The 21,934-nt window shown below is 41.7% G+C and overlaps 1 protein-coding gene across 1 annotated transcript in view; it reads left to right on the top strand.

Moving 5' to 3' along the window:
* Positions 1–401: 401 nt before the first annotated feature.
* The window catches only part of PIEZO2 (piezo type mechanosensitive ion channel component 2), a gene marked incomplete at both ends in the record, with an annotated part of 285,393 nt that continues 263,860 nt past the window's right edge, over positions 402–21,934 (top strand). Inside the window, one exon of the mRNA XM_084204434.1 lies at positions 402–465. Coding sequence (XP_084060560.1) covers positions 402–465 — 64 coding nt within the window. The remainder of the gene's footprint in view (positions 466–21,934) is intronic.

Below are 21,934 nucleotides of genomic sequence, written 5' to 3'. Positions count from 1 at the left end.
GTGGCAGGACGGTCCCGGCGGAGGGGCGCGCAGGCAGGGGCGGGGGCGGAGGAGGCGCGGAGCGGGGCGGGGCGCACCGCGGGGCAATTCCCTGGCGCGGCGAGCTCCGTGGGTGCCGCCGGCTGGGCCCGCGCCGTCGGGCGAGCGGGGGAGGGCGGTGGGGGGAGCCCCGAAGGGGCGGGCGTGTGCGTGCTCCGGGCCGGGGGTGCGGCGCGGCGCTGCTTGCATGGGCTGCCGCCGGGATGCGGCGGGAGGCGTGAGGCGGCGCGGCTGAGGCGAGGAGGGGACGAGCGATGCTCCGCCGCCGCGGCGGCTCCGCTCACGGGCGGCCCTAGGAGCGGCGGTGGCGCGCAGAGAGGGACGGCTCTCCGGCCGGCCGGCCGAGACCCCCGCCCGCCGCGATGGCCAGCGAGGTGGTGTGCGGGCTCACCTTCCGGCTGCTCCTGCCCGTGTGCTTGACTGCCGGTACGTCCCTCCCTCCTTCCGTGGGTTCTCGGGCGGGTGCGCGTCCCGGGGCCGTGGGATCGCCGTCGCTGCCGGCCCGGGCCGGCGGCTTGGGGGATGCTCCGCTCTCCTTCCTCGTGTCATCTCCCCCGTTCCGCTATTTTTCCAAGAAACTTTAAACTTCGTAACTCTCCCCTAATTTCTTATATGTTTGCCGTTGTTATTAATTTTTGTCTCCGTTGGTGTCCACCCGGGGGTGCAGGGCTCCCACGTGTGGTGGGGTGCTCGCGGCCGCGGCACCGGCGTGCGGGGCTCCGCGTCTTTTCGCTCGGAACGGCTGCCGCCGCTTTCCGAGTCCCGCGTCGTCCCGCATCCTCGGGCAAGGCGTGGGAGAGAGGAGGATTCAGGGTTTGCCCTGCAGGCAGGCTGGTTCAGCCGCCGCGTTGGGGTTTCGAGGGTACTTTGTAAAGGGAAGAGTGAGCGTCTTTCAGAAGGAGCAGTTCTCAAATTTACAGAGGTTTTCAGGAGGTAGATTTTCCTTACTTTGAGAGAGAGAAATTTCAGTATATTAAATCGCGTTACTTAGCAGGCGGCCATCCAAGAAACTAATTATTTTTGGATGGAAAACTGCGGTGTCCAGCCATGGGTGAATATGTTAATATTAATCCGTGCCCTCCGCACAATTTGAAAAAATCTCTGCAGAAGTCCCGATTGCCCGTTAGATCGCAGGACCGCGGGGTGGCCTCGAAAGCCGCCGTTGCGGAGGGCAGCTCGGCGGGGGCTGGTGCCCACCGGGACGGTGGGGAGCTGTGGGGCGGGAGATGGGGAAGGGGGGCCGGGAATGGCACGGCGCGGAGAGAAACCTGTCCATGGTCAGCCCCGCGTGGCGCGTCCTCCGCGGGCGGCGGAGCGGTGCCGGCCGTACCTTGCGCGGCAGCCGCGGGGCTCCCGGGCTGGTCCCGGGCCGCCGCTAGCCCTTTCCCGGCCGCACGGAGCGGGCGCCGAACGCCGGGGCTGCAGGGAGCGACTCCCACCCCCCGTGGGGCCTCACCGTCCTTCCAGGACCGAGCTGCCCAGCGGTCCCTGAAACACGCATCCTTCCCGGGGCTTTGCCCTTGACTAACCCCGTGGTGACCCGGCCAGCGCATCTCTATTTCCGCATCTCTCCCTCCACCTTGCCCGGGAGCTGCCCGACACTGGTTCCAGGTGCCCTCCCCTGCCTCCGACTTCTCCTCCGGGAAGGAGGACGCGGATCCCATCCTCAGCCCCGCTGGAGGCATGCGGGACCCAGGGCGCTCCCTGGTGCCTCGCGGTGTGCAGCCCTCCTGATTTCGCGGCCTGGCAGTGAAAATGCACTTTTCCCCCGTCTCTTTGCCTGAGGCCGCGTGTGTGGTGGGTGCTGTTAGCACGGTTGTATGAGGGATGAGGTGGAGGCAGCTTTTCAGACCATCACCAGCATCTGCACCCGCTTTCTGCTCCTTCTAGGGCCCGCAGGTGTGCAGCCCTAGGCTTGGGTGGCCAGCACTGGTGCTGGAAAGGGCACAGTTCCACTGATCCATGGCAGCAGATGGGGAGATTTAAGGCTGTCCCCGTGCAACCAGGTGTCTGTGCCATGGTGGCCAGTGTGCAGAGTAGCTGAGTGGAAATGCATGGGGCCCTCAAAGCTGAGGGCTGGGGGTGTCAGGCAGGTCTTTCAATGCCAGTGTTAGTCATAGAGCTAACTCCCTGTTTGGAATCAGCCGGGCCCCATATTTTCTTTAAATTTATGAAGGATTTTTGAAGTATGAGGATGAATTTACTGGAAAGACATGTGGGGCAAAGAAATGAATTGGGTGAATTTTTTTTTAGTATTATTCTCATTATATAATAGGTTGCTGTGCTATTAAAATAGGAGGGGTATTATTCTGTCAGATGTTCAGACTCTTTCTGTATCAAAACAAGTTCGGATAAAATGGTTTTGCTGTCCGTATTCCCGATATTTAGTAATGCAGAAGTACTTTCACATTGCAGTAATACATCCACAGATGAGAACTGGTGTTGTCATGAATTGCATATGCTCATAAATCTTACTCATCTGAGGATTAATCGAAATATAAAACCTGAAAGAGGCACCTCCCATTTTCAGTATGAAAAAGAAATCCCACTATGGAACTTTTGGGTTTGGACCTAGTGATCTTGTTCAGTTGGATTTGAGAGAGGAATTAGTAAGTGGACAAACAGCTTTTCTCTTACCCTAGTTTACTGTGTCTGTAGGTGTTATAAAAAAATAACACCTACAGACAAGCTCTTAGCAGAGTCCTCACTAGGATGAAAATCACAGTTCAGCTGTCTTCACTCTTGCACTTACCTTGTGTCCGCACCTGAGTTATCCCTGAGCCAGTGCTCTCTTCCTTTCCCAAGCATCAAGGAAGTGTTTCATGGGCTTCTGGAAAAGGCTTTTTAGAGTGATGGTTTTTTGTATGACTTACGGTGAGGTTGCATCCGCAGCTGAAAAGCTGCCGCAAGGACTCACTGTGAGACTGATGCTCTTGTGTCTCCTGCCCCTGTCTGGGCAGTGAATGTGTCTGGCACTGCCAAAAGGGTGGAGATAGAGAGTGGCTCTTTTGGTTCAGAATCCATTGTGTTTGATTTTAAAATGCTCAGTTACTACAGTTTCTCATCATGGTATAATTTGGTTTTTTGTTTCTATGAGGTTGAAGAGCCCTGACCAGGTATGTGGAGGGCAGTGGCAGCTGTGGCAAACTCATTGAAAATAACGCATCTGCTAAGCTGAAAATGGATTCTTTAAATACTATTAAAATGGTTAATGCTTTAAGTCTTAATACCTTAAATACCTTAAGTTTACATACTTTTAAAATAAATACTAATGCTAGTTTTGCATTTATGAAAAAATATTAGTTTGCTGGGATGAAATACTTTCCAGGCACTTATCAGTACCACATATCTGAGAAAACACAATTGCTTGTAAGAATTTTTAAGATCAGATCTGTAGCACTGAAGTCTAATCTTGTGCAGGTAAGCCTAGATGTTTCCATTTAAATCTCAAGAATGATGGGTCTTGAGCGTCTGATAAAGACAGGAAACTTAACACGCACAAAATAAAAAGGCTTTGGAGATTGAAAAGCTGATTGTAGGCTTATGACTTCAAGGTTGATCCTGTCATGTTATTTTCATGATAAAAATCCTATGTTCAGTCCAATGTGATCCTAGAGTTTGAATAGTAACTTAGAGTAATGTGAAACTTATTGCAAATAAAGTAGTGTGTTCGGTAATAAGACTGAGAGAGTTGGGTACTTTATTGGATTTTTTTTTCCAGTGTGATTACTACAATGTGATATTTTTTCTCTACTGTAGTAGTACAATGCTGAAAAAACAAATAACAAAATAGAGGAGAGGGAGCTTTTGGCAGTGGTGGTGGAAAATGGGCCTTTTATATTTTGTCTTTTAAAGCTTGAGCCTTGGTGTGAACCTGTCTTCTTTTGTTACACATATGTACTTGAAAAATACAAGAAGGGATTTTTCGTGTTGAAGTAAGGCATCAGAGCAATCTTTTGGTAATTGCTTTCTTTGGTTTATAGAGAGTTGAACCACAAAGCTGGCTTACTTAATAACAGTTTTTAATTATACTGCTTCTAATTGTTTTTGTTCACACACAATTCATTAGTTTTCTCTTAAGCCAAATATTGTTATTTTCAAATGGGGTGCTGGGGAAAAAATGCTTAGGACATTTTTCCAGAGGATGGCTTTCTCTGGGTTTTGACTGATGCTGTTGGATTGTGTGTTATCAGCACATGGGCCTCAGTGAGGTAGTTGCCTGGGCCAAGTGCTTCCCAGAAGTTACACTTGCTTTCTGAACTCTTGAATTTTGACCCAGCTTCTACAACTAACAGTTGTAGAAGCTTCTAGAAAGTTTAGAGTTTTCTTAGGGGTTAAGTGCAGGTATCAGTGTTTCGAAACAATGGCAGATAAAAATAAAATGCTTCAGAATTTTTTTTGGTGACAGAGTTCAGATATTATTTGGAAATTTTCATAACTGTCTTTAAGCCAAATACTTAAACTCCTGGTAAATAGCAGGAATTCTTTTTCTTCATTTTATTTCTTTTATTTCTCCTTTCAGCAATCAGTGCTCATGAGAATGATACTGAATGAATCAGAATTAGCATCTCTTCAGGATATGAACAATATGTTACAGAGAGCATTTCTTAAATCATTACAGTATTTTCAAAAGTACGTATATTCACCTGCTAGAAGTACCTCAGTGGGAGTGAGGTCTGTGTTCTGCCTTGGAAGGAAAAGGTAGATTCCATGATGCTTGGGTGATCTCTTATCCCCAGATTAACAAATATTGATGAAAATTTTGAAGGGGAAATATCTGAATTACTACATTACCAGGTATTAAAATTCTTCTTAAATTGCATGTTTGAAGTGTATTTCAGAATCGGATGCCTCTGTTTGTGTTTTGCTGCTCTGAATTACTGCTACTCGCATTTGCTAGCGAGAATAAATTGGGCAGCTGTAATACTGAGGCAAGCCTGTGGAGGCAGCTAACCATGCTGTGCTCGGATTATTATTTATTTTGTGCTTTTCGTTGGTTTCACTGGAGGTGGCCGTTCAAGAAATGATCAGAGGATATGATATTTTTTTGCAGGTTTCAGGCGACTGAATGTTTTTTATGTGCCTGTCTCTGCAGGTGATGTCATGGTGATGACATAGCAAATTGTGATGCAAGACTGTTCAGGCTAGAGGGCAGTTTGCGTAGCGGCATTGCATGTGACAGTGTAAACATACATATCAAAAAACTTTGACGTATTTTTAAAGTTGGAATAAACTTCCTGTCGATGGGGAAAGTCATGCTTATTATGTTCTAAAATTGGTCAATTACTGAAAAGAAGGAAAAGATCAGACTGGTGGGTTTTTTTTTGTTATAATGGTGACATTGGGCAATATTTATTATGGTGTACCAAGAGAATGATAGGGATCAGCATGATAAAAATTCACATAGATTTCCCATTACATTCTGAAACTCTGGGGTGTCCCAGAACACTCATAAAAGTATTAGTCACAGCAACAAAAAGTCTAGGAACCATTAGTGGGTAGCATGCTGAAAAAAAAGTTAACTTGGATGTCAGTTTGCACAAGAGATCCTAAACCAGCTAAAATGGAAGCTTTCCTTCTCCATTCAAATGATTTATTTTACCTGGCTTCTTTGATTACAGGAAATTTTACCGTGTTCAGTGGGAGCAGGTGAAAGGTGTCAAGCAGGAGCAAAATATACACAGTCTTGCAAGAGCAACATTTTCCTGGCTCGTAGACACAGGGTTAGATATTCTTGTGCACAACATGACATTGCAATCTCTGTGGCTTCCACCTAGGGTCAATTAAAACCCAGAGGAAAGAGTCTTTTGAAGAGTGGGGAGGCAGCAGTCTCCTGCAAGTGCAGTGCTCCCTCTCTCTTGTGTAACAGCCATCTCAGGCTGACTGCCTTTGCTTCTTCCCTAGCGCTCAGGCTGAAAAACCACTTAAAGATGAATCTCACCAAAAAATAGGAATAAAACTTGTCTCCATAGGTTCTTACTTTCTCTACTCATTTATCCTAACCATTCTGTTAAGTGATTTGAATCCACTTAATTACAAAGACGAGCTAAAACCAGAACCTATAAGTGTGCAAGGGTTAGGGCTTACGTGGTGGGTAGCTTGTTCCACAGATAGTGTTGAACATGGAAGTGGCAATCAGTGGGAGACAGCAGACTGGTAAGAGTTACTTGAAGAAAGTGGACAGTTTGCCTGGTGACTGTCAGAACTGGAAAGCATCTGAATCCTTTATTTGTTGTGCTGGAGCTCATGCAAATTGTGTCGTGCATGAAATTCCCCGTCTTCTAAATTGCAGGTACAACACTGAGATGTATTTTGGGTTTTGTTTCTTTTTCTTTTTAATCAGAGCAGTCAAATCAAAACTTGAAATGACAGACCTGTGTGTATTTGGTGATGACTCATTTTTTGGTGGATGTTTCTAATGGAGATCAGGGAAGAGAATGATAAAATTATTGCACCTGTATGTGTGTAGCTATGGTTCTTTGTCATTTCAGGTATTTGCTAAGAGTCCAAAACTGCAGAAAACAACAACTGATATACAATAGGCAGGGGGACAGAGTTCAACAGTTTTAACCACTTAAACACAAAAATAATTTCATGTTACATCTTTACCAACATTTTTGTTGAAGTAGCAGAGTTGTAAATGCTGGCAAAAGCCAAACAACTTCAGAGTGGCTGGTGTTGCTAAAAGAATTCTTGGAAGGAAGTATCATCCAAAGGATTGTATCTGAAAGGGACACCAAATTATGTCCTCCTTCAGAACAGTAAAATCTTTTCTACAAGTGTGTAAAGCTGAGTGTTTACACTCCACATTTTCTTCTCTTCAGTCTTTTCACTTTGAAATGAGAGCCACTGTGAAGCTGTGGTGTCTTTTTTTGAGGATAATGTTCCGCTTGAGGAACATCAGTAACTACTTTCATGTGTTAGACTGTAGCACTCTGAAAAAAACTGTTTAGTTTCCAGTGTGAAGAATGAAATTAGCAAGTTCTAATTTGTGAAAATGTCTGTGTAGTCAGCAGATTGCTTTAGCCTTTCCAATATCTTCAGGTAGTTCTAAAGATACTCGAAGTATGATTTGCTAGTAAGAGGCTGTATAATTTTTTTTCTCTGTACTGCAGCAGATCAATCAATATTTGTAACTAAATCAATCCAGATTTGTTTTGTAGGGTAAAAGTTTTCTGTAGCATTACTTTGGTGATGATCACAGATCTTCATTCTCTCATCTTGACAGGTCTGTGGGACTAAGCAGGTCAGAAGCTGGTAGTGTGTAAATGAGAAGTTTTCAGAATGAGTGAGGGAGCCTTCTCATTCTTTTATTGAGGGAAACTGGTATACTGGGAGTTATTTTGTCAGATAAATCAGCAGTTTTGATGTGTTTGTTAGAAGTATATCCTTTGATGCATTAGGTTCAGGATGTGGTTGTATTAATGCACTTCTCTTTTCCTGAGGGTCTTACCTGTCTATTTCCTATATTAAGTAGGCAGTTGTAAAACTGGAATGTCACATTAAGGTTGCTATTATGTATTTTAATTTCTTTTATATCCTTAATTCTGAGCGCAGTTAGCTTTGATAATATCCTGTGGCAATGAATTCCATGGGTGAATTCCACCATGAATCAAAAAAGTACTTTTAAATTAATTTTGAGTTTGTTGCCTTAGTAAATAATCCTTTGGATGGAAGAAAGTATGTATAATCACTTAAATCAACAACAGTGTAGTGTTCTATTTACTCTAACACTTTAGAATAACATTTGCAAGCATAAAATCAACCATTAAGATTAACTGTAGAAATTAACAACTCTGAGTTTCCAATCAATTGTCCAATTCTGAAGAGAAAGGGATGAGAATTATGTAATTCTGCCTTCTCCATAAAAAAGGAGTTTCAGGACAGGATATCTTTGCAGTTTGTATAGAGAGCACAGTGTAGCTCTTCTCTGAATTCATTCAGGCAGTCTTTAGTTTGGAAGGTGTTTTATACAAGTAAAACTTAAAGTGACAGTGGGTTTGTGAGTGATACACTAATCACTCCCTTTCAGGAAAAATATTCTAAAGCCTGGGAAAGCCTGGGACTCCAGACATTGCATACTCCATCTACTGTTTCCAAGCCACTAATTAGTTAATATAGCTTGACAGAACCATAAGGTAAAACTGAAGTACCGAGGGGTATTCAAGTGGAGATCAGTTCTGTCCCTTGATCAGAAGTTGCATAGGCGATTGGAAAAGATTTCCCAAACGGTTAAGGTGGTGCGTTCTGGACTCCTGTTGTGCTGCAGCATGCCAAACACTGTGTGTGGGTAGAGATGCTAAACAAGAACAGGTGCTGTCTTCTTCCTAGTTGTGCTAATGCCACTCAATAAACGGTATAAACGGTATGGTGGTGGTTTTTTTGTTTGTTTGTTGGTTTTTTTTTAAGATGTGCTATTAAAGAAATCGGCTCCTAGGTAATTTGAGGAACACTAAACTCCTTTTGCTAGCAGTTATATATTCTAGGTTGCATGTATACATTATTTTTAGTTTAGCTTTTTTTAAGTGCAGATGTAGGTTGCAAAGGCTTGGAAAGGAATGGTCAGTGAAACAAGCTGGGTACCCAGTGTAACCCCCCACTTTTGCAGTTTGATAGTAGGCCTTTATCCAAATTGATAAGTCTCCAGCTGTGAAAGGTGATGTTGATTTACAGCATTACGCATCTCTGATGTTGATTTGCTTGTCAAGTAAATCTAGCAAACAAGTGCAGTGACACTCTGAATTTCATTTTATTACTTTCTCATATATTGGGAAATGTCTGGAACATGCAAAATGTTTGCATAGAGGCTACATCTGTTTTTGTTGTGCTTTTCTTTCCTAGTTATATTTGTGGCTCTTTACAATGTCTTTCAGAATTGCAGTTTCCTGGTCACTGAGAATAAATTATTTCATAAGCCAAAGGAAAGTGAGGGAAACTTGTCTCCACAAACCCTGATGTATGTAGAAAACTTTTACAACCATAAATAAATATTAGATCACGTTGTCATCTATGACAATATTGTCAAGTACTGTCAAAGCAGTATTCAAAAACATGTTTCAATACATTGCTCCTTCACTCCATGCTTAGAATTTAAAAAACCTGCCCTATTACATTCCTTAATAACTCTGGTTTTTTGACAGTTACTTAAATGCGCTTCTACACAGTTACTTAAATACACTTATACAAAACAAGTAAAAAACTACACGTTTTAACCCTTCAAAACTTTTTCAGAGACCAGACTTTCTGGTGCATGTATTTTGAAGGGCTCTTCCAGTTAGAAGCACAGAATTGTAATTATTTTCTTTGGTTTTGCATGAGTCATTGACACCAACAGCATTTTCTTTGAGGGCATTAATTGTATATTTCTCTATAGAAAGTCATAGAGAAATATTTGTGCCTTTTCTGAATGCTAAATAATAAAATTTTCTTCAGGTTGTAGTTTTGTTGGCCAAAGAAATTGTTGGGATAATTGTATCATCAGCTAGAAAACTGCATAGTAGGCTCGATTCTTCTCCTTGGTCCTCCTCCTCCTTTCTTGTCTAGACATTTAACACGTCAAATAACTGTAATTTGGAGAACAAAGATCTGTGAAGTATGACCCAAATATTCTTGTTTGTTAGCTAAATGTGGAGCATGTGTATTTGCAGTATAGTGCTAAGTAAACAAAACCCACCACTTCCATAGCTTATTTTCTCAAAATTGAAAGGAAATCAATAACCTGCTTTTTAAAACTCTGCTTTAAATAAAGTTTTTTTGCTATGTTCTTAAAGCATCTGGTAAAGATAATCAAGTTTATGACTTTCTTCTGTCATTTCAGAGTATAATTGGGCAACCCCCCAACAAACCAGTGTGAAACTGTGTCTATTTGTGAAAATATGTTTCAACTGGAATCTCTCTAGTTCATGGTTTTCACTACACTTATTCTTATTAACCTGTGTATAGAATTTGTTGTCACGTGTTCTCTAATGTTGCCGTGTTTTTCTTATTAGCCATTTGTTTTTATTGAACTGAGCAAATGAACTCCATCATGATGCTGATGGTGTATATAAACACGGCCTGTTTCTTGCAGCTTTTCATTGCCATCTGCATGTAAAGCTTCACAGTTGCTTGAAGATCTTGACAAATATTTTTCTTGTTAATTTGCTGAAAACATAAGTAAACATACTCATTTTATGTGTGTTTAAAAAAAGATCCTTGCAGTTAATTGTACCACAGTGATTTTAGGCATAAATTGCTTAGAGATACAATAACTTTATGTGAAATAAGCCACTGTCAACTTTTGGCAGCCTCAGTAAGCCTCTTCTGATGCCTACATTTTTATCATAGCATGTAGACAGACTGAGGGGAAGAAGACAATCCCACTGTGCTGTTTGGAGGGTAGAAATCAGGGTTGACCTTATGATTTAAATTCACCCCTCCCTTTAGAAAAGTCCAAGTTAAAACAGAAAAAGAGGCAATACCAAAAATCTTGTTTCCTACAACTTGGCTGCTGGGTGAGTCATACTGGCAACAATAAGGAAATGGCAGAAGGTCCAAGTGGTCATTAGTGTGCCCCAGAGGATGAAGCAGTTGGAGCTGCTAGAATTGCAGAACAAGAGTATCAGGTTATTTCCTGCCTGTATTTACTGTTACTGTATTTGGGGGAGTTCCGTTTGCTTCTTCCCCCTGTGGAGTTCACTGTTTCCTGTTGCTCTTGGAATGGAATAGCAGTAAGATTGTTCCAGTGCTACACAATATTGCAAACTGGAAGGAACAAGGATGTCCCATTACCAGAGTATCCTGCCTGCATAATTAATGTGCGTTAGTTGTCCTTGAAATACTCAGAAATTAGAATATAGTAGTTGTTTAAAAAAAAGACAACAGCATAAAGGATGAGCCAAGTCACTGGATTGAGCCTCTGTTTTGTGGAGGAAGAATATTGTTGTTTTGCAGGGTGAGTAATTCCCCAGTTGTTTGGTTTGAGTTTCTCATGTATTCTTTCGAAGCAGTTGAGGTTGGCCACACCCCTGCCACGCCCTGCCCCAGGTTTCTGGGGTGATTACAGGAGGGGCATTGGTCAGTCTTTCTGTTTCCCTCCTCACAGCATCCCAGGCTGGGAGGCACCTCAGGAGATCTCCTCTCCAATCTCCAGCTCAATGCAATGCTGAATTTAACTGTGATTGCTCAGTGCTTTTTCCTATTTGGTGTTGAAAATCTGAGAACAGAGGTCTACAGCCTATTACTGTGCTTAGTTAATCTCACAAGCATTAGGATTTAATTTCATTTCTTTTCCTTCATCTCTTCTATCCCCCCAACTAACCATTCTATCTTAGTAGGCACCTTTGTAAAGAGCCTGGTGCTGTCTTTTCTGTAACTGCCACTTAGGTCAGGAGGCTACTGTGAAGCGACCACAAAACTGCCTTGTCTTGGAGCTGAATGAGTCCAGGTCCCTCAGCCTCCACTGTCTTTGGGATCCTCCCCTGGATTTTTTGAAGTTCATCAACATATTTCATTTCCTGAGAGGGGCCAAAATTGCATGTGGTTTAATGATAGCTGAAGAAAGGAAGTAATGCCTTCCTTTGGCTATGCTGCACTTGATACAGCCCAGGGGCTTATCTTGAATGTCCCAAGGGACACCGTATTGGGAACTTTTTGACCTTGTTTGAGTGTAACAAACAGAAAGTAGACATTTACAATTTTTATTGTTCCTTAAAAGAGAAAAACCAAACAAAAAGCCACCCCAAAACACAACTCTGAACTTTCAAACTGTGATCAAAGGTTCACAAGTAAAAATAAATTGATGTTTGGATATTATATCTGAACAGTCAGCATTGCTACCCAGGCAGAACTTGTCGGAATTTTTCTTCCTCATTTTTGATTTAGGAACCTAAGCATTAAGTCTTTGCAATACATCTTAAACTCTCTCTCTTCACATGAAAGTATGTTCTTCAAGATGTTTTAGTTATGGCTTTTGAGTTTTGATCCTAAAATGTGTAGCAGTAGATCTTGGAAATCCTCCTTGGAGTTGTTTCTTCAGTCTGTGAAAACTCACTGCTACCTCAAAACTCATGAAAGTGCAGATTTCCATTCTTGGTTAAAAATAGATTAATTACAGCCTGTATCTGTAGGGCACGTTTGATTTGCTGTGTTTGAGTGCATACAAAATGCACCCAAAAGCTCGAAAAGTTGAACTTGTGTTTCTCATCTGAATGTGCTGATTATTAATGAATGTTATTCCGTAGCATTGGCACCAGCATCAGTCACTGACTTGCAATGAATGGAATGATGAATTAATACAAGACCTACAAAGTTTATTCCCAACTTCAAGAACTGTCCAAAGTTGGCGGTTCTAAGGAGCTAACTAGCCAGTAAATTATTGGCATTATTTTCCCAGCAATCATGCTCACATACTTGAATATTTTTAATTAGTCAGTATTTCTTGTTATTCTGCATAACTTTGACAGCTAATTTGTTTTAAAACCGCAGGAAAAAATTAGCTTTGCATGTTTCTTTATTGCATTCTTTTCTCCTACATGACCTCCATCTCATGTAGAACTGACAAATGACTTTTAGCAGTAGTTATTTTACTGTTGGATTGCAATTTTGAAACAAGTATTTGAAAAACTGGCTTGTGTTTTGGCCATATGAAACACTTTGTGCTGATCATTCAAAGAATCTGTTGTGCTGGGTTCTATAAACCCAGCAGAATTGTCTCTTTTTTGTTTTTTCCTGCAAACTGAAAGATTTATTATTTATTTCTCTGGCTGTAGTGTTCAGTTAACTGTGCAGCTTTTAGAGGGTCAGCTCACTGTATATTTGGAAATTCCCTTCCCTAGCCTCTTTCATTCTGCAGGAAGCATGGGAGGAGTTATGGTTTAACTATATGAAAAGTTGAACTGTTTGTGGCATGTAGCATTTGATAAAAGGCAAGTTTTTGATTCCAAAAGTTACATGCAGTTACTGTTTTCTTCTCTTGTTCTGCGCAGGTGTGCCCTTGGGTGCCAGATGATTAAACATGGAAAACAATAATTGGTGTAGTTGTAGTTGCCCAGATGACTTTTCTGAGGGCTCTTTATGCTGTTGTAGTTGTGGGAAATATACTCAAGTCAAGTCTTCCTGTAGCTTTTCAGTCTTCTTCCAAATTTGCATTTTTCACTGTCTGTATCCATTGCCTTTTCCTTTCTTTGAAAGATTAACACCCTCCCATGCAGTACTGCAAATAAATTATGTGCTGTGTCATCTGTTGCTCAAACTGGTGTTTTATTGTGTTTTATTCTTTACTTTTTCAATGTCTTATATTTAGAAAATTTATATCTGCAGAGAAGTATCAAAATAGTGTATACTTTAAAAAATGTTTTAAAGATACTGGTATTTTTAGCTTCAGACTTTGATAAAGGTTGGGCAACCAAAATATTCACGTTTCTCCATTTTTCTCACTGTTCTTCTAGCAAGGAGTAGGTGTACCTCTCCTGGTATGTGAGAAATGAAAAAAAACTAGGGAAGATGGGCCCGACTCTCAGAATTGTCAGACTCCATGTAATTTACTGAATCATGCTGGCTTGGAGGTACCCATCTTTTTGCAAATCAGATTCAGCAAGTCTCCTGTTTGCATCACATGTCTGTGCATAAGGAGTGAATCAAACCTTACAGAGATGGGGAGGATGAGGATGCTACAAAATAGCATTTTTAAAATTAATATTACTGTAAAAGGTAGGCATGGAAGTCAAGGTAAGCATGCACTATTTTCTTTTTTTCCTTCAGGTAGTGAATGTTAAGTAGCCTCATTAATAAATGTATTTGTAACATTTTTTACAGGAATTGATACAGTTGTATTTTTTGCCATGTCTACGTTGACAGCTAGGATTTGTTGCTTAATTAATTTAAAACCTCACATTTCAGGTCAGCAGTTTCTTTCATGCATGGTGCAGATATATATTTTTTAATTATTTTTTTTTACACAACATAATGATTCCCAAGGAAATTGTCCAAGAACAATGCTGCCAGTGCCAGAAGGCTATTTAAAAATGCCAGTGTCTGAATTCCATTAATTAGGTAACATATAACACACCATCTTCACAAAGTTGAGTAAATCAGAGGCAGATGTAACACCAAATTAGAAAGAAACTGCTGTTGTAACAGATAACTAATAATCAGCTTGACATTCTCTTCAATACTGAGGTATGTTTGTATCTGATGAGATTATTTCTTATTTTAAGTGTAAGGAACAATCTGAGATTCAATCTCAAAGTCAGCAGAAGCCATCTGGTAAGTGTAAGACCACAAATGATAACAGTAAATTAATGATGTCATGGGTGCACACCAACAGTGGAGAAGGAGACATTAAGAAAGTTTGGGCACAAAGGGAGGAAAATGTCTTTCCTGAAGTGGTTAATCAAAACTGTAGGTGAAGATACTATCGCTGTTGTTTACAGAACTCTTGTTAGCACATTAAAGTAACTTGTTTCATGTTGGTTTTCATCAAAATCCTGGCAGAAAACATTGCCTTTCAAAGGCTCATGCCACAAGCAGTAACATAATAGTCTCTTCTCATGAACACGGAAAAAAGATTCCTTAGACTGTCAAAGTAGCCTTTGCTGCTAGTGGTTGTTGCTTCTTTTTTTTTCTTTTTTCTTTTTTTTTTTTAATTGCTGCTGTCTGAAAACCAGATTCACGTCCCTTATGGATGTTGAGTGTTCTGAGGAAAAAACCACAAACAAATTGCCTCCTCATTTAACATTGTCCTTTGCACTTTTCTTGCAAAAGGAAACTATGCAAAGATTGCGTACTTCGTGGCAGTTCAGCCTGGCTTCCTGTCAGTTTATGTTATGGTATAATTAAGCTCATTATATATTTAGATTGCTTCTAAGAGGGCATAACTAATAAGGCAGAGGCAATATAGAATAGGGTAGAATAGAATAATTTAGGTTGGAATAGACTGTTATAAACCCAGCTGTTGACCTGGCACTGCCACCGCTAAACCACGTCCCTGAACACCACATCTACGCTCCTCTAAAATGCCCCCAGGGATGGTGACTTTACTACTTTGCCAACCTTTCCACTGAAGAAATTTTTCCCAATATCCAAGCTAAACTTCCCCTTGTGTGACTTGAGACCGTTTCCTGTTGTCCTGTCCCTTGTTACCTGGGAAAGGAGACTGAGGCCCATTTTGCCACAATGCCCTCTGAGGAAGGTGTAGAGAGCAGCAAGGTCTCCTCAGTGTCCTTTTCTCCAGGCTGAACCACCCCAGCTCTCAGAGCTGCAACTTGTAAGATTTGTGCTCCAGACCCTTCACCAGCTCCATTGTCCTTCCCTGGACATGCTCCAGTACCTCAATGTCCTTCTTGTAGTGAGGGGCCCAGAACTGAACACAGGATTCAAGCCTGACCTCACCAGTGCCCAGTGCCTCACCTTCTCTACCCTGGTCCTGTTGGCCTCACTATTTCTGACACAAATGACCTTGTAGTATTCGAATCTTTGTACCTTGCATTGATTTCTTGTGAATTTTGAGTGGTCAGCATCCCACAGTAATCATCTGTCTTCTTCTTTTGGAAATAATGTTAGCCAAATATAGAATGGGTAGTGCTACCTGGAATATCTTATATTTAAAATTAATTATAGCAAAGATGTGATATGATGGTTTCTTTGAGTCAGAATTGCTGAAAGTGGTAATATTAAACAATTATATCCTAATAATTTAGATGATGATCCTGTAAGAGAAATCAGAATTTTTTCCCAGTATTTAACAGGCCGGGGGAAAAACCAGACTTAGCCCCACATACATTTCTTAGATATATGATGGGGTTTTGTTAACTGAAATCTGAAATTGGGCTTATGACCAAAAGAAAAATAATCTGTAAAAACTTAACTATATGAATTAGGTGTGAATATGAATCATGGTACAATGGTAACAGTTTGATTTCATTAGGTACCTGTGTAAGACACATGGACAGGACACTATGATCACAGTTTTTGCTAGCTTCCTAGGAACTAGAAATGGAAACATTTCGCATTCAAAAGGTCTCTGTGAAAGGATGTGCTAGAAGGTCCAAAGATCCTGTGAAAGAGCTATGAGATGAAACAAGCTAGTAAAAATTGTAAAGAGAATAAAAACGTTCAGTGAGTGAGTTAAATTTACCATGGTGAAATCCAGAAAGCTGTGCAAAGGGTTTGCATGGTTCAGAACACGACCAGCAGGGCTGAAAACATCTGCTGGGTTGTGGGTCAAAGACAGCATAGCAGCAAATTTTTGCCAGTGTTCAGCGTCATCAGGCACAGTATCTACCCAGACTTCAGTGTTTGCTGAAAAATATACGTGTGGCTTAACATGGGTTTCTTTCTGAAGATCTCTCTTTTAGCAATATGTAAATGATTTTGTCTGCTACAAGATTTCAGAAAGGTGCTTTTTTTTCTTTGTTTGTTAGTGTAAATAGTGCCTGTGCAGACATCACCAGTTAAACTGCCTAGTTTTTTGGTTGGGATGATGGTTCTCTTACGAAGCACAAAATTTTGCAGAGGGAAATCTGGTTTTATCTTCTGTGCGGTAGTAATGAATTATCTTGCTGATTATGTTCTCGTTATGGCATTACTGAATTCCTTAATGTGTAGTGAAGTAAATCAGCTGACAAAAATATGAGAGTGTAGGTGTATTTAGTTTTAATACATGAAGTGATCTGATTTGTTTTTGTAGTAAATGCTACAAATCTGCAGCAGAAGTGTAAATTAATGATTCCACCAGTACTAGAATTGGTAGATGGAGGAGTTTTACCCTGAATTATCCTTCCAGGTGAAAAAAGCATGACAATCCTATCCCTGGAACAAGACTGAGACAGCAGAATATTAAAAACTCAGGCAGAGTGGAGGGAATGGATTTCTTTTTTATATAACTAGGAGGGTATGTGAACACACAAAGGAGGCATTTGAAAGTATATATAAAGTAGGTGGTGGGTGAATTTAAACTCTTCTAGCAAGAGATAAACAGATTTCCCTAGCCCACAGTAAAATACTGCCCATATTTTCCAGCAAAGACTGTAGTGGGTTGACACTGGCTGGATGCCAGGCAGTAACGAAAAGCTGCTCTCACACTCCCCTCCAGAGCTGAACAGAGGAGAGAAAATTTAAGAGAGGCTTCATGGGTTAAGATAAGGACTGGGAGAGATCGCTCATCACAAATATCATCAAGGGCAAAACAGACTCAACTTAGGGATATGAAATGAATTTATTACTAACAAAATCAGAACAGGACAAAAAGAAGTGAAATAAACCCTTAAAAACACCTTCTGCCCATCCCTGCTTTCTTCTACATCCTGCCACCAATGGTGCAGGGAGGTGGGGAATAGTTGTTATGGTCACTGTGGCTTCTTCTGCTGCTCAGGGAGAGGACTCATGCCCCTGCTGCACCATGGGGTCCTTCCCAGGGGACACAGTTCTCCATGAACTTCTCTGGTCTGGCTCTATCTCATGAGCAACAGCTCTCTGTGAACCTCTGCAACGTGAGACGCTCCCACGGGCGCCAGTGTGGGTCACTCTTCCATGGGCTGCAGTCCTCCAAGGACAGGCTGCTCCAGCCTGGCAGCAGGGCTGCCACAGGGTCCCAGCCTCTTCCCTGGCATCCATCCATGGGCGCAGGCTCCTCCACAGGCTCTGGGTGGATCTCTCCACCCCTGTGGGTCTCTGTGGGCTGCAGGTGGATCTCTGCATCCCTGTGGATATCAATGGGCTGCAGGAGCAGAGCTGTTTCACTGGGATCGTCACCACATGCTGCAGGGGAATCTCAGCTCTGGGGTCTGGAGCAGCCCCTCTCTGTCCTTCACTGACCTTGGTACCTGCAGAGTTCTCACATGCTGTCACTCTGCTCTTCTCTGGCCACAATTACAATAGCATGACAACTTCTTTTTTTTTTCTTCCTTTCTTCTTAAATTTGTTATCATAGAGGTGTTAGCACTATTTCTAATTGGCCCAGCCTTGGCCAGCAGCATGTCTGTCTTTGGAGCCACCAGGGATTGGCTCTGCTGGACATGGTTAAAGCTTCTAGCAACTTCTCACAGAACAACCTGTAGCCCCTCTGCTACCAAAACCAGGCTATGCAAATCCAATACACTTTCATTTTTTGAAACCACATGTCCTCATGTGGGAGCTGGTCTGCTTCTGAGCTTGTCATTTTTCTGGAAAAGCAAGTCATGGTTTATGGGGATTGCATTGGTGTGACTCCAGAACAGTTGCCTTTACTGGAAGCAAACTGAATTACAATTGAAGAAGTACAAATTGAGTATAATTTATTGGCCTGCTGAATGTCACAGAAGAGAACAATTAATGAGGAAGATAATGATATAATAATGTAATTGTAGAGGAATTTGGTGTTTCAGGTCATTTTAAGCCCCAGTTTATGAAGTATTTGAAGGCAGGTAGATAAGGGCAGTTAAGCAAAGACCAGGAGAGCTGGCAAATGGAGTATGAGGGCTGGGAATAAGGGAAGAGACTAAGGGAGATGTTAGTAGAGTTGGGAGATGGGGTAGGAGGTTTCCATAGAAAAGGGCAAAGAAATCATTGTCTCTTTTGAGAAATAGGGAAATGAGTAGATGAGTTCAAAGAGATTAATGATGTTTGGAAGCAGGATAGGAAGCTGAAGAAGATAGCCAACTAGGCCAGCTGGCAGAGTCATAATAAAAACATCAAATAACTCTGTCAGTAGAAAATACATTAACTGTGGTGGCCAGCAAGAATGTGTGACTTCTAGAAATTACAGGGAAGGAGGTGACAGGACTTCTACAAATAACTGAATTAACGATATAGAAATAGAGAATTAAATATTACATCTAACAGGCAGAGAAAATAGAAGTGGAAATTCAGAGAAACAAAGATTATTTTGTTGATCTTTCAGAGCACCTTTGGGAAGGTGAGTAGGCATACAAGAAGAGACATCATAAGTGACAAATATGAGGTAGTGCTGAAAAGAGGAAGTGGTGAAAAATATGCATTCCAAAATGGAATTTGGTATTTTGGGCTTGGGATTTCAAGGGGTGAAGGGTGTTACTGTGGAGATAGTGATCTAGTTTTGTGAATATCTGCCTCTAGTGTGATTTGATGTGGTTTTCCCAGAGATGAGTGAAATTTTGGAAGGATCTGTGGTAAATACTACTTGCTGCAACTCGGCCAAGGTACAGACTCGCCTACTTTAGGAATCAACTGATTCTGGCTTGCATTTAAAAAAACCAACAAAATCCCCACCCAAACAAATTATTGTGCTAGTGCATTTTTTTTTGTTTCCTCCTAGAAGTTATTCTCTCTTCTTGCTTTTCCCTCCATTGTGTGTCCTTCTTTGGGCTCTGTGGTTCACAGAGGTCTCTGAGATGCTCAGTTGTCTGCACTCCTGCTGCCATCCTTCTTCCTCACCCTTCTCTTGGCATAGGATTTTCTCTGTGGTGAATGGTAGACAGTGAAGAAATGGCTGTGACAGTCTAGGACTGGTTTCTTGAAATTTGACCAAACGAGTCGTGTGAGTTGCTCTGGGAGGGCTGACTTTAAAAAGCAAAGTAGAGCAGCTGCCTGACTCAGACCAGCTTGTGCTTCCCACGTTGGGTCCCTGGGACATGGACCCAGCATTGTATGTAGTTGGATGGCTGTGGGATTGTCACCAGCAAGAATGGTGATCCTTCAGCTGACACAGGGACTTTGTGCTTGGGGCTGAGCACTTCTGGAGTTGATGTGCATGGGTATCAGCCCAGCAGAGATGGGAGTTTGCTGTCCTGGAGCAGAGAGCTTCCCCTGGCTAGGGAGCCCTGGGGTCCTTGGGGATGCTGGTGTGCAGCACAGAGAAGCTGCCTTCCAGGCAGTCCTTCCTGCCAGTCCTGGAGTTGTGCTGGATGTCAGGGGCACTACAACCCCTGCCACACTCCCAGCAAAGGGATCCTGGCTCCACCAGCTCCTGCTTCCTCTGTCACTGCTTGTGCATGGCCACTGTAGAGTTATCATGGTTTGCCTCTTAGGGCAGTGGTGGTGTCCCGTCCTTCCATCTTAGCTGTGTTTCACAGCGAACCCAAGGATGCAGTGCGCTTCGAATTAGGCACTAAGCCAGAGTAAAATACATTCTCATTTTATGAGTCAGCGGCTCTGATTCATTAAAACCGTGGTCAGGCAGCCCCAGTCAGCCAGTAATGGTGTCCGGTGGTTCATTTACCCAGGAAGAGTCTGCTCAGTTGTGCCTTATGTTTCTGGAGCATTTTTTTTTTCTACATTAGGAGAAATATGCTCTTTCTTATGTTTTGTAACACCTTTAAAAGGACAAACAGTGACATGACTGCATAGAAATGCTTCTTGTAAATTAACTGCATTCTTGTATTTTTCAGGAAATTTGATTTTTCTTGGGAATATTATTTTAGTAATTTCATGTCTCACTAGGCTGTGACCTTGTATGAGTGCAACAATTAGGTCCTTATGTTTCTTCTTTCAGGACATGTAAAAAAAAATTACGTGGTGTTGTCATACACCAATCTAAAGGATTCACACAACTGAGTGTGTTTGTTCTGTGTTTTGTATTACATTAGTAATTAACTTATACTTAATAAAAAGCTGTACATGCCTGAAAGTTAATTTCTTAAAGAATTTTTTAAAATTTGGAAACTAATATAATGACATTTACTTTTTGTTTGTTCAGAGGGAGAAGACTTATTTCTGGTGCCTTCTGTTTCACTTAGTTTGTATGTTGTATTATAAAAAGTCTTTATTAATACTTCAAAATAGCAACTTAGCTTTGCCTTCTTATTTCTAGTTTGCTTTTTTTTATTTCAATGTGAACATTTTTAAGGCAAAAATTAAAGGTGGATTTGTTTCAGTGATCTCAGGAAAGGGGAAAACCTGCAGAATTTTTAAACACTTATTTGCCCTGTTTTTGAAAAGTGGAACGTGTTTATCTGGACAACTGTGAAATACTGAAATGAAATAAACTATTGCAGCTATGGCTGCAATACTCTTGGGACTCCTTAGCCTTGTCCCCACTGGGAAGCTGACTCTTTGCTAGAAATTGTTGTGGTTTTTTTAAAATCTTTTTTTCTTTGTAGCTGTACTCATCTAAGAATTTTGAATGCTAGCGTGGGCTGATTAGAACGGCGTTTTGTAAACATGTTGCTTTGATTTGGTATATGCAGAACCTTAAACTGAATTTACACATAAACCAAACATAGCAGCGAAAAAAGAATCCCCATAATTTTAGAAAGTACTGAATCATGTATCTGATGCAATCTGAGTTGGTCCTGGGTAACTGACTGTAGACTTGCTGGCTGTTACCCTTTTTCTGGTGTAGAAGGCTGCAGCCTGTGAGAGGAGGGAAGAATTTTGCCCTGCTGTGATGACATGGGAAGTGTGTAGTCTGGGGCCAGATGTGTGTGAAGGAAAAAGGGACGTTTATAGTGAAGTTGAGAGAGAGAACATGAAAGCAAGTGCACAAGAGCAGTCGCTAAGTGGAGCAGAGACCATTTATTGATTTGGCAGGAAGAAGGAACAAAGCTTTGATAGGGAAGGATTTATGGAAACGGCGTAATGCATCCTCGGATCTGCTTGCTAAGACTGCCTCATCATAAACTGTTTACAGGGTCAGGGTGCCTCCTGTACTGCTGTATCAATTTTTTGTGTTCCTGCTTCTGAAAATACCAGATTTTTACATGCAAAACAATAAACATGTATGGAGGTGGTATCAGCATTTGCTTGTGTATTATATCTGGTTTTGCTCTTGGAAACAGGGTTAATATGTATTAAAGGATATGCACAGAACTGCTTGTGTTTTTGTGTGCACAAGTAAGGAAATCTGGTTTTGCAAAGCTTTGTGGTTATCAATGGCTTAGTGCTCAGGCTGAAAATTGTATTTGCATCTGTTCTTTTGTGATACAGTTAAGTTGTCATGTTTCTTTTACCATGAATAAGTTGC

The sequence above is a fragment of the Fringilla coelebs genome (genome assembly GCF_963513975.1).
Source record: "Fringilla coelebs genome assembly, chromosome: 1".
Lineage (NCBI taxonomy): Eukaryota > Metazoa > Chordata > Aves > Passeriformes > Fringillidae > Fringilla > Fringilla coelebs.
The sequence above is the reverse complement of the archived record's forward strand: the minus strand, read 5'-3'. Positions and strand labels throughout refer to the sequence as shown.